At 38.4% G+C, this 12,144-nt stretch overlaps 2 protein-coding genes and 1 pseudogene across 2 annotated transcripts; 2 read left to right on the forward strand and 1 right to left on the reverse strand.

Annotated features, from left to right (window-relative positions):
- Positions 1 to 1,708: 1,708 nt before the first annotated feature.
- LOC111014957 (lectin-domain containing receptor kinase VI.3 pseudogene) lies at positions 1,709 to 4,080 on the reverse strand (annotated as a pseudogene).
- Positions 4,081 to 5,417: 1,337 nt separating this feature from the next.
- LOC111015055 (histone-lysine N-methyltransferase ATXR3-like protein) lies at positions 5,418 to 9,280 on the forward strand. Its single transcript, XM_022289965.2, has 5 exons — positions 5,418 to 6,283; positions 6,636 to 6,833; positions 7,749 to 8,031; positions 8,364 to 8,526; positions 8,769 to 9,280. Exons 1-5 carry the CDS (start codon positions 5,590 to 5,592, stop codon positions 8,967 to 8,969), a joined length of 1,539 nt encoding a protein of 512 aa, XP_022145657.1. The 5' UTR covers positions 5,418 to 5,589; the 3' UTR covers positions 8,970 to 9,280.
- A 497-nt stretch (positions 9,281 to 9,777) lies between these two features.
- Positions 9,778 to 11,693, forward strand: LOC111014961 (abscisic acid receptor PYL4-like). Its single transcript, XM_022289842.2, has 2 exons — positions 9,778 to 11,119; positions 11,324 to 11,693. The coding sequence occupies exon 1, from the start codon at positions 10,490 to 10,492 to the stop codon at positions 11,117 to 11,119; it is 630 nt and encodes a 209-aa protein (XP_022145534.1). The 5' UTR covers positions 9,778 to 10,489; the 3' UTR covers positions 11,324 to 11,693.
- Positions 11,694 to 12,144: the final 451 nt, after the last annotated feature.

The following is a 12,144-nucleotide window of genomic DNA, read 5'->3' on the forward strand; positions in this document are numbered from 1 at the left end:
TGAATATCTAATAAAAATAGTTAAAAATTTGAGAATCAAAATAAAATAATTGAAAATTTGTGGACTATAAACGTAGACTATGAAATATATACTTCTATATTCCGACTATTTTTTTATACCAATACATTAATCAATTGATTAAGTAATATATCACTGATCAAAATGTTTGAATTTCCATTTCAACTGATTAAATAATATATAACTGATCAAACAGTTTGAATCTCGATCCTACGTATAGTTGAATTAAAAAAAAATCATATTTTAAATTTGCAAACGTATAAATCACACATAAACTACGTAAACTTGACATCATGCTACAGAAATTTAGCTCAAATTAAAAAGTCATATTTTGGAGACACGTGCTTGCAGAATTTATTAATGTCCCGTCACCATTGACTCTTTTTTTAATTATAATTTTAAATAAAATTTTAATATCTTTTATATGTAATTGTAAATGATGGAATTAATGTGGTAAAATAAACAATAGCCAAAACTTTCATATATCTCAAATATGGCCAATTGAATTGTGGATAGCCTGTTCTTTTTTTGTCCTACCATTGTCATTCAAAAACAAATCTTTCTAGATTTTCGGCTTTCAAAATTTAAACATAAATGATATTATTGACAATATAACTTACGTGGACTTAGAGATGATTTTTGTCCCAAATTTTATTACTTTTTTTGGTTTAAAATTTTGCATATTCTGTATTTTTTTCATACATTTTTTAAATTTTTGTTCATTTGCTAGTGATTAAAGCATTTTACTCATTTCTTTGATGTCCAAGATTCGATCGTTTATCCTTACATTTGTAGTACTAAAAAAGATAATAAAAATATATATATTTTTTAATACAAAATGTGAGGGTATAATATCGAACTCATAACCTCTTAAATAATATGTCAATTATTATTGTCAGCAAATGTTATTGTTCAATAATAGAAAAAAAAATATATTCGTGCAGCTACCCAATTCTCATAGAGCCCATTTGCACTTTCCTATTAATCATCTTATTTGATTTTAGTTGGAATTTTTTAACTATTTTTATTATTTTGAAGACCGATGGATCACAATATTAAAATTCTAAAGTCACGTATATAATTATGTGAAATAATATAGTTAGAAAAAAGGAAAAACTTCAAGTCGTTGTATTCACACGGTTATATATATATATATATTTTGTTCAATTGGAAAAATTTAACAGAAAAAGTTGACTTCATACATTATTAATTACGGGAAAAGGAAGACTTTGAAAACAGAGTATTTTATTAGCCATGAAATCATGTTATCATTGTAACATAATTATTTCTTAAAAAGCTTGAACGATTGTAATTTAATATTTTAATTTCTCAAAATCCACCACTTTGTCAACAAAGTAAAGAAGAATTAAGCTTAGACTCCCGATCATTATTTCCAGCCTTCTAGGGATTCTTCTTAATTCATGCCCCTTTTGGTAATTTTGCTTTGTGTTATGGGCCATTTTAGTTGACAATTTTGAACCCCAAAAAGTAAGGTTGAAAATATGGAGTGAAGGGATATTATTGGAAATTACTTGGTTTATAAATAGAGCTACCTCTTGACCTTGAGTTACTAGCAATTAGAGAGATGGTCCCCTTAAATTGGGATATTTTGACTATTTGATATCTGAAATTTTAATTTTCTTAATGGAATCCAAGAAGACTTCTAGATGTGAATTGAAAAACGCCACTGTTTGATATTTAATAGTTTAATTTTCTTTACTTTGATTTTTTTATACTAAGAATGTAATTTTTAAAACGACGGGTGTACATTTATATATAAAAAGAAAAATATTCTTATGCTACGATATAAATTATGATGTCCCCACTCAGAGAGTTTGCCCCGGGGTGTACATTCATCAACTCATAATCAGAGAAAGTAAATAAAATAAGTAAATTGTTTATCTACCTACATCTATTGAAGTTGAAGAGATGAAACTAGTGGATGAAGATTGCAAAGAAGGTGGGATAAATTGAGTGAATCCTGAGTTAGATTGGAAGGTAACTTGAGAGTAAGTTGAAGGATCAATGGAAAGAATTTGGTCTTCTCCATTAAGATATCTTGTGACTTGCCTCATGCTTGGCCTAGCTTCAGGGCTATGATGGGAACAAAGTAGCCCAAGCTGCAACACCATCTCCATTTCAACCACATCATAAACTGAATTCAACTTTGGATCAGCTGCTTCAAGAATTTGACCTCTTTCATGGCATTCCATTACCCAATCCACCAATATGAACAGATCTGACTCTAGAGGTCTTCTTCCACAGGCCACCTCAAGGAGTAAGACTCCATAGGCAAACACATCTGTAGTTTTAGATGCTTTTCCCATGCGAGCCAACTCGGGGGAGATGTAGCCAATCGTGCCGACGACACTAGTTGTATGCGAAATTTGGTCATGGTCGTATAGCCTAGCGAGACCGAAGTCGCTTAGTCGAGCATGCATGTCAATATCTATCAAGACATTGCTTGGCTTAACATCTCGATGAATAACTACGCGCTCCCATTCTTCGTGTAGATACAACAGTCCAGCAGCAATACCCTCGACGATGTTGATTCTTTGTTCCCAATTCAGTACAGAGTTGTCCTTTGGATGGTAAAGGAGAGAATCCAAGCTCCCATTTGGAACATAGTCATAAACCAAGAGGAGGTCATTCTGTTTCTTGCACCATCCTTGGAGATTTACCAAGTTCTTATGTCTTAGTCGTCCCAAGCTTTCGATCTCGGCAGCGAACTCCCGCATTCCCTGACTCGAATTTCTTGTTATTTTCTTTACAGCAACTTCACTTCCGGTGGAAAGTAAGACGCCTCTGTATACTGAGCCAAAGCCTCCTGATCCAACTAACTCTGAGTCTCTAAATCCTCTTGTTGCTTTATAGAGATCTGAATAACTAAATCTGTGAGGACAATCTCTTTCCCATTCTTCAAGGCTCTCCCTTTGTAATCTTCTTCTGAATATGGCAAATAAAATCAAAATTCCCATAAATGACGTAGCAGATAATATAGGTAACAGAACAGTGACTAGAGGATTGAATGTCGACGACGGTGAACTGTTAACTATCGGTGGTACCGAAAGTTGAGAAACATTTAACTCAGGTGCTGGTTCATTAACTGCAAAACTCCATCCTAAAATGTAGTGGAAGCTTGTTTCTTGGCCCGTTGACGCAGAGAAGCCAACAAACATTCTCTCTTTTACAACTCCAGTCAAGTTTATGGGATGTGAAAACAATGTCTCATTTGGTTTCTTCACATTTGCGGGAGCTATTGTAACATTCATACGCTTTCTAAGACGATCATATTCAATCCAAGCTCGGATTGGATCACCACTACCCATATTCACCTCAGGCTTCACATCAGAGCCAGAGTTGGAATATTCAGCCGATTCTGATGCATTTGAGCGCACACCATTCTTGTTGATTCCGACATGGTTTCCATCCGAATTTTTAGGGTCGTCGTGCCCATTAACCGTATCGAATTCGACCACGAGAATATGATTCGAAGGGTCGCCATTGTTGGAGGTGTTGAACAATCCCAAGTAATGTTCACTTTGAGCACCTGGAAATTGGGTCGATGGAGCCATAACAAAGGCGAGGCCATGCCCAACTGGTGCACCGGAGCTTGATGGAACTATTGCAAACACAAAAGTTGTGCTGAAAGAGGAAACTTCCGAAATTGGTTCAGAACTATTATCAAACATCTGGACGGCCTTAGGAAAGAAAGCACGCCCCATAACGAACGGCGAGCTGTTAGTTAGCATCAATAAGCCAGAAGGCTTTACAATTGAAGCTCCTTCATTAAGGACCAGATCTGAATCATTGAATCCAGGGTAGACAAATGAATTGGCTTGAACAAAAAGAGGAACAATACAGAAACGTAATATCAAAAGGCTAGCTAAAGAAGCTGCCATAGCCATTTGAGGAGGCTTATATCAAAAGAAGAAGAAAACAATAATTTCTTATGTACTCATCCCCCTATGAAGAAACGCTAACAAATAAATAGTGAGATGTAGATTTGGAAATGGAAATTGTCAGGAAGATGTGAGAGCTGCAGGACCACCACCACCATTGGCATAAACTTTCCATGGATGCAAGAGATGCAGGGCCATTGTCAAAGAAGAGTAATTTTCAATAATTTGAATACCGAGACATGGATCAATAAATGCTGAAAATGACGAATAAAAAATTGTCACGAGACGTGGGAGACTAATTGAAATTAAATCACATGAATTAATTGGGTGTGCCTCATAGAAAATCGAAGAGGAAAGTTCAAGAGAATTTGAACTAAAGACAAAATTGCTCTCGGAGATGTGGTGGAGAAGAGAGTTTGAAGTTTCTAAGCATCGAGACTTCAGCCAACATTGGTTGACAAGGCTCAAGTCTTCCTTTGATTTTTTTTTCTTTTGATCAAATATTCCAATGTAGCGATATTTCTAATTTTATATCAATTTCAACTTTCAAGGAAGATAATGTGGTGAGGACGTGTTAGGTCTAATGTTCCGAGTGAAGAGAGTTCTCATGAAACACTTAATTATAAATATATTAAAATTAAGGAGATCAAATAACATTAAAAGTATATTTAACTGAACATAGTTTAGAGATAATTGATATATATCTCCAAGGTTGTGAGTTCGATCCATCATCACACATATTGTACTAACAAATATATATATTCAATGAAAATTCCATTCATTTAAAGAGGGAGGACTTTGATTTCATTTTGAATGGTGGAAGCTAAGACGAAAAAAAGAATCACTGTTTAAGTATTAAAAATTGCATGGAAAAATAATAGAAAGAGGAACAGATATATATGTCTATATATTGAATTGAAGATACAAAAATGATAATCATTTTTGATCAAATCAAATATGGATCTCCGATAGAAATGAAAGAAGTTAGACAATAAATAAAATAAGTTGAGTTTATATGTGACTATTGGCAGCATCAGAGCCTAATAATGAAAAAAAAAAAAGATATCTCTACCACAGCATCTCACAACCAACAACAATATTGTAGAAGTTGCAATATGTTGTAGTCCATGCCAAATCTAACAACCAACAACCCATAATCAATAATCAATATTGTAAAAGCTACAAAATGTCGTAAATAATATTATCTAATAATATTTGAAATATGAAAGGTAACTATAAACTATATCCCCGATCTTAAATTATATTATAATCCAAATCTAATAACTATTCAAATAACATTTATTTATTAATGTTATCTAACCTTCTAAATAAATAAATAAATAATAAAATAATTTTCAGGTTGGGAGTAAGCCCAATTGTAAATGACTGACCCATTTTAATTTGACGTAGGCCCATTTCTCAGGAGCCCAATACCAGTTCTTTATCGATTTCTATTCCTGCAGCCCACTTCTGTGGCCCAATTTCAGTGTTTCTATCCACTCGCGTCCTTCCACCTCCATGTCCCGCTCTCCGACTCCTCCGCCGGTCCTCCATTTTCAGCCTGCTCCAGCAGCTTCTGCTTCAGTCCGAAACCCTACTCTCTAATTTCTCGAAGTCTCAGCATTTTACTGTTTGATCAGCCTTCTTGAGACTTGAGTCTATCTCAGTTATGGCGTCAATCAACTTCAATCCCTTCGAAAACTGGTTCTCCAGACGTCCTAATCCCATCCCTCCCCTCAATCTCACTGCATTTAGAGACTCGTTGTCTCAGAAATCCTCAACGTCCCCAAACTTTGCTTCTACGAGCCTCTCGAATTTCTTCAAGAAGTCGCAGAAACCAAAGAAAGCATCCGACGAACCAGGATACTACGGCAAAATGCTAGAGCAATTCTTCTGGGAATGCGACAACTTACCCGATTACAGACACACCCCCGAGGTGGAGAAAATCTTGAACGAAGATCCTGTACTGGATAATAAAGAGAATCCAAGCGAAGAGGAGGTCGAAAAGAACGAGAAGCTATGGAAAGCGTTGCGAGCCAGCCCTGTTGTGCAATTCCTGGAACGTGCGGAGGAAATTGCAGCCAAATACAACGAGTTAGAGCTGAAGGAGAATGAGAATCCATACAGAGATGAGGACAAGAAGCTATGGAGGGCCATTCCTCATGTGCCTGGGCTTGACGGGCGGCCTATGCCGAGGAAAGCAATTAAGACGAAGAGGGAATCCGAAGACAAATTTTGGGATTTTGCGAGACAGTTCTTTTTTGGGCTGTGGGGCTTCCGGCAGAGACCATATCCACCTGGTCGCCCGATCGATGTTGCGCAGGCCATTGGGTATAAGCGGCTCGAGAAGCGGTACTATGATTGTAAGTCTAAATTGGCGTGTTATTTGAAGAATGTGCTTCTGTTTTCCATTTGCCAAATCTTTTCCTTAAGCTAAAATTCAGCTGATGAGGCCAAACTGATATGAGATATCTGAATTTCATCATGATATGAGTTCATACAAGTTCTGCTTCTGCTCATGTTTCTTAGATCTTCACTGCATCATTTTGGTGCTAAAACTTAAAAAATTTTAGATGGGCACTTTACTTTGTCATGAGTTTTACTTTTACAGTGTTTGATGAACCCATATAATCCACATTTCAATCTTTTCTGATCAGTTTCCTAGTGTTTCCTTCTAGTTCATGGTTCTTAGCATGATTGTTTCTGACTTGGCAGTTATCATGAGGAGTGGAGGTTGGTACTATAAGGATCGGTTGGGTCGTACTCGGGGACCATTGGAACTAATTACTCTTAAAACAGCTTGGGGAGGTGGGATTATTGACAAGGACACATTTATTTGGGGGGAGGACATGGACGAATGGGCTCCAATTCACATGGTTTATGGATTGGAGCGTGCAATTGCCACTTGGGAAGGTTAGTTAAACTTTATCTTTTCATTTGTTCAAGGTAACCATTATATTGGCTATCAAGAAATCTTCCCTGAGTTGGTAGCAGCAATTATCGTATGTTTAATTCGAGCAATAATTATTATTAGTCTTTTAGTAGATTGACACGTTATAGACTAATCTTGACTGTTTCCAGTTAGTTCATTGAGGGCACGTCATAAATCGGTTTAGAATATTATTCATTTCCTTCAAGTCAGCCTTTATCATCTATACATCATGATAGTCAAATTCAGAATTGACATGTCATGAGCAAGCATTTTTTACTTATTAGTGCATATAGATGCTCTTTTTTGGCAAATTCGCTCCCTACCTGACGCAGAAATCTATTATCACTCATTTGTTTAGTGTTCTTAAACAGTTGCCAAAATCAGGAAAATGTGAATAAGCTGCAGAATACACCTGCTTAATTGAGTGTAACTTGAACCGTTGTAGAATATCATGTGCAACTCTTGTTAAGTTAAATGGCAAGTAAGATAACAAACGGTAAAAGTTTTGTTAAAATGAACTCAAACGATCCCATTTATCACATCATCATCCAGTTGTACACATGCTTCATAAGATGTAGCACTACAGTAACTCACCGAGGACAGATCGGATACTGCAAATCCTTTTTGTGTCTTTTGCCATCTCTACGAACATCTTGGAAAACTAGCTAAGCCTGACGCCATATTGAAAAGAACCTTCAATCCACTGTCAATTGTGACTAGCTTGCATTCTTTAACAGAGTTCTATTTTTATGCTCTTATGGTGCTTGTTACGTCTCATTTATAGTTCCAGCTGGGCCCCTGTTCGACTTTTCTGTCCATCTAGTTGATTTATAAACATGTGACAGTATCAAGTTCCTGTTACAAAGGGGTTTACTGGCTTGCGGTTGTTTTTACAGTTCGACTCGGTGCTGCTGCCACTGCTTTCCTTCACAAATTGCAAAAAGGCATACCTCCATGGGTTCCTCTTAAGGGACATGAGAAGAAAACCTACAAGCAACTCCAACAAGAGGCTTTAGAGAGCAAGAGACGGGATCTAGCAGTGCTAGCAGCTAACGACGGTGTTTGGCCTGGAGTGAGAATTCCTAGTCACGCCCTGTTTCTCTGGGCCAGCGGATCTGAGTTGACATCTATTTTGGAGGCAGATCACATGCCAAACAAGTACATTCCTAAGGATCTAAGGTACGTTCATAAACCCAGCATCCTATCTCTACCATTGGAAATACAATCATTTTAGTTATACCTTCACGGTGGTATCTTGAAGACAACGACACTTGAGAGGGTCTTGGTAAAGTCATTGGTGATTGGCAAATGCATATACTGTCCTCTTTAAATAAGACTGTACCATAACAGAAAATGAAATGCTTAGGTGATTTATTTCCTTAAACGGTTCCTTCTATTGTTCTGGATAAAGTTTTCTTCTTGACGTTGTGGTACTTTTTTTTTAATAAATTCTATTTGTAGATTTCTTCTTCATTAGATTCTTATACTTGTGTCATGGTTGCCTATGGCAGGTACAAGTTAGCTAAAATTATACCTGGCTTAAGACCCTGGGAGGTTCTCAGCGTGGAGCAAGCGATGGAACAGATAACATATAATGGCGAATGGCATCGTGAACCACTAGGGACATACACGACTGGCCCTCCTTACATCAGGCATTGGAATAAAGATGTCAAGGTACAGTACTTATAATTTCCTATAAGTTTGCTCATCTCAAATTCACCTTTGCCCCTCATCGAGAACGGGAAAAGGAAAAAATAGAGAACATGGAGATGGGTGTCTATATTTTTGTCATGAAACTCTTGCACTTTTCTATATGCAATAGCTGCATAGAAATCTTCTACTAGGTTACTGCAGTTTAAATTTGAATCGGGACAATAGTCGTGCCTTGTAACGAAACCTTTGCCCCTTGCTTGCAGAGAATGTTTAGGATATTCTTCAACCTCAGCACCCGAGTTTACAATAAAATGGAGAGGACAATTCCTGGTTTCAGTAAAATAATGGATAAAGTCCAGGCCGATGCTGCTGCCAGAGATGCTAGGCGGAAGGAGAGGAGGGAGGCGTTGAAGAGAGCCGAATTCGAGAGAATGATCTTCGGCAGAGTAAAAAAAGATCAGTAGATTATAATTGTCCAACAATATTGCAAATCCTGCAACAGCCAAGTAAGAGAAAAATCAGGTTCTGGTGTAAACTTGGTTGTAGTTTTCACATGAAGGTGAGTGGCCTTCGTCTTCTGAATCGAATTAGGAAACTCGGATCTCTTGGTTTTGTTTGTAAGGCTCATTTTTTGGGTTCCTTTTGTAACATTGGATTAGTATTTTCAAGGATAAATGTAAAGTAAATCATCAGTAGTTTCACCAAATGCTTTGGACAGCTGCAAAAAAAAAAAAAAATAAATAAATAAAAAAAAATCTAATTATTTTAAAGTCAATCAATATGCTTTTTATTATTATTTATCTGATGATAATGAGGATCAATCAGTCATTATTTAAAGTTTGACATGGTTAGATAAATTAATTATTTCAATTATGTTATTCATCAGTCATATTTTAAATTAATTGTCCTATCAGATTATGGTTGAAAAATGCCGTGAGGTCGACAAAGGCACAAGCTGAGGAAGTTTTAGGCCCATAACACATAGCCAATGGGCATAAGGCCTATTTGTCTGCAGCTGGGCCCAACAAAATGTGGTTCATATTAAAGGAAAATCAAAACTTAAAGATCAATTTGAAAAGGGAGGTTGAGTAATTAAAAGGCGTGATTATTTGTTGGGCTGTCACCATATTGTTCCCTTTATTTTTTCTTTCTTTACACCATCTTAAAAGATAATTAAATCATCGATAAATCCAACAACTTAAGTTGATGGGTTAAGCTAATTTAATCATTTATATTGGATATCTAACATTCATGGTCATTCTCACAGAAAAAAAAAGGGTCATAAATTGGTACGAACAACTTTAAACAAAGCTTCTATTCTCTTCAAAGAGAACACCTTTATTCCCCCTCGAAAATAAAATGAAAAATTTTTCAGTCCATTATTGGGGGTCCTCCCAAATGCATAAGAAAATTGGCCCCTGAATTTGCCCCTGCGGCTGCAATGCAAATTCCCCCGTACTCTTTTATTTCCTTATTCTTCGACGTGCACCCCTTCAGCAAGTTGCCTATTTGCAGGACAGTTTGGGCCGCGATATTACGAATATGCCCCTGCACTGCGTTCCTATCTACAATCCGCCCTTTCGTCCAAAAGCTAAAAGTTGATTCAACATGACGCTTGCATTTATGAGCAATTGCCGCATATGATTTTCCCTGCTCTATTTCCTTGCCTTTCAATTGTTTTCACTTTTACATCGTCAGACAAAGAAGGGTATTTTGGTAATCTCGTCGGATATGTATATATATGTGCCTAGAGGACGTATCCACGCACATGTATTTCGTCTGTGAACCGAACGGAAAAAGCCAAATAATCGATCGCTGAGAGGCTGAGTTTTTAAATCAACCGCCGCCGTGAAGAACTGACGCCGCCGATTGGGATCTGATAAATCGAACCCAAAATTCCATTGCCTTCCTACTCGAACTTTAGGTCACTCTTGTCTCTCCGGTGGAATCGTAAAAAGCTCTCTTAATTTAATCTTTGTTGAAAATGCCTTCGGAACCTACCGTGTCCTCCGTTCTAATAGACCGAATCAACGGCTCCGATTCAATCACCGCCGCAATCCATTGCCGGAAAGAGGCTCCGAAATGGTTCCCGGTGACGGAATCCGTGGCAGTTTACCACACGCACGCGGTGGGGCCCACCCAGACCTGCTCCGCCGTGGTCCAAGAGATCGCCGCCCCAGTTTCCACCGTCTGGTCGGTCGTCCGGCGGTTCGACAACCCACAGGCCTACAAGCACTTCGTCAAGAGCTGCCACGTGGTCGGCGGAGACGGCGACGTCGGAACGCTCCGGGAGGTCCACGTCGTCTCCGGCCTTCCGGCCGCCTGCAGCACCGAGCGCCTCGAGATTCTCGACGACGAACAGCACATCCTGAGCTTCAGCATGATCGGCGGCGACCACCGCCTCGCCAACTACCGATCCGTCACCACGCTCCACCCGTCACCGGCCGACGGCGGAAACAGAACCGTCGTCGTGGAATCTTTTGTCGTCGATACGCCGCCGGGAAATACCAAAGAAGAGACCACCGTGTTTGTCGACACCATTGTCCGCTGCAATCTCCAATCGCTGGCTCAACTCGCCGAGAATTTGAACAGACGCAATCAACCTCCGCCTTAAGTAATTTCATATTTCAAGGCTCTTCAATTCATTATTCTCTTCTCTCTCTGTTCTCCGTGTTCATCGATTCTTTGGCTTATCTAGGAATTTTCATGGGCTACAAAACGCTTCTCTGTGTGCATGTAATTTTACATTATTTAACTTCAATTTCAGTTCTTAGAATTTAGGGCTGACAAATTAGAGCAATCGTCCCTAATTTTGCAGTCAATTTGGTTTCATGAGATTGTTGAGGGCAGAGGACACAGGGTTTGCGTTGGCCGGAGGAGTGTGGGCGGAGACGGCAACACTGTAGCCTGTAGGATTTTTCAGACGCGTCAGAGAGAGAGAGATTAAAAGCGAAGGGGAAAAAAGAAGGAAATTTTGAGCTATTGGTTAAAACTTAAAAATAGGGAGATGGGTGGGGCCCAGGTAAGATTATTTAATTGTTATGAATAATGGGAAATTTTTTCCCACGTGAAACGGCCGGAATTTAGCGGCTGTCACGACTCGGGACGACGTCGTTGTACACTGTAGAGATACATACATAGCATAGAGAAGGCCTGCAAATCTGACTCGACAACTCATTCCCCTCGTACGTGTACTGATCTCTGAGATGAACCCTTTTTCCACTTTTTCACCCGTAAAACACCAAAATAATTGAACTGCGTTTGTTTGTGGTAATTAAATTATTCAGTCAAAGGTGGACTGAATTGAAGTAAATTTTAGATGGCGTGTTAAAGGAAACGTGCAACTTGGTTAATGGGAATGGTTGTGAGTTGTGAGTTGTGAGTTGTGTGTTGAGATAGGCAAGTTGAAGTTGTGGTGTGGGAAGAGGGAGGAGCAAGTGGGGAGCTGCTTTTAATGTCTACATCCATTCTAGTCTTGTCTGCTTTTCGATGCCTTCACGCCACCCTTTTTCCCCTCTCCCTTCATTTTCACCACTTTTTTGGGCCGTCTGGACCTTTCTCTCTCGGGCCTGCAGGCCCACGTCATTTTTTAAATAAATTCTTCCGAATTTAATCACCTAAAAAATTGTATGATAGGAA

Source organism: Momordica charantia, assembly GCF_013281855.1.
Source record: "Momordica charantia cultivar OHB3-1 chromosome 5 unlocalized genomic scaffold, Mcharantia_2.0 BLBB01000005.1, whole genome shotgun sequence".
Lineage (NCBI taxonomy): Eukaryota > Viridiplantae > Streptophyta > Magnoliopsida > Cucurbitales > Cucurbitaceae > Momordica > Momordica charantia.

Bases quoted from the DNA above. Each gene is read 5' to 3' on its own strand.
- LOC111015055 (XM_022289965.2), top strand. From the start codon at position 5,590: ATGGCGTCAATCAACTTCAATCCCTTCGAAAACTGGTTCTCCAGACGT. The intron at 6,284-6,635 runs GTAAGTCTAAAT...CTGACTTGGCAG, and splicing joins CGAGAAGCGGTACTATGATT to TTATCATGAGGAGTGGAGGT. The intron at 8,527-8,768 runs GTACAGTACTTA...CCTTGCTTGCAG, and splicing joins ATTGGAATAAAGATGTCAAG to AGAATGTTTAGGATATTCTT.
- LOC111014961 (XM_022289842.2), top strand. From the start codon at position 10,490: ATGCCTTCGGAACCTACCGTGTCCTCCGTTCTAATAGACCGAATCAAC.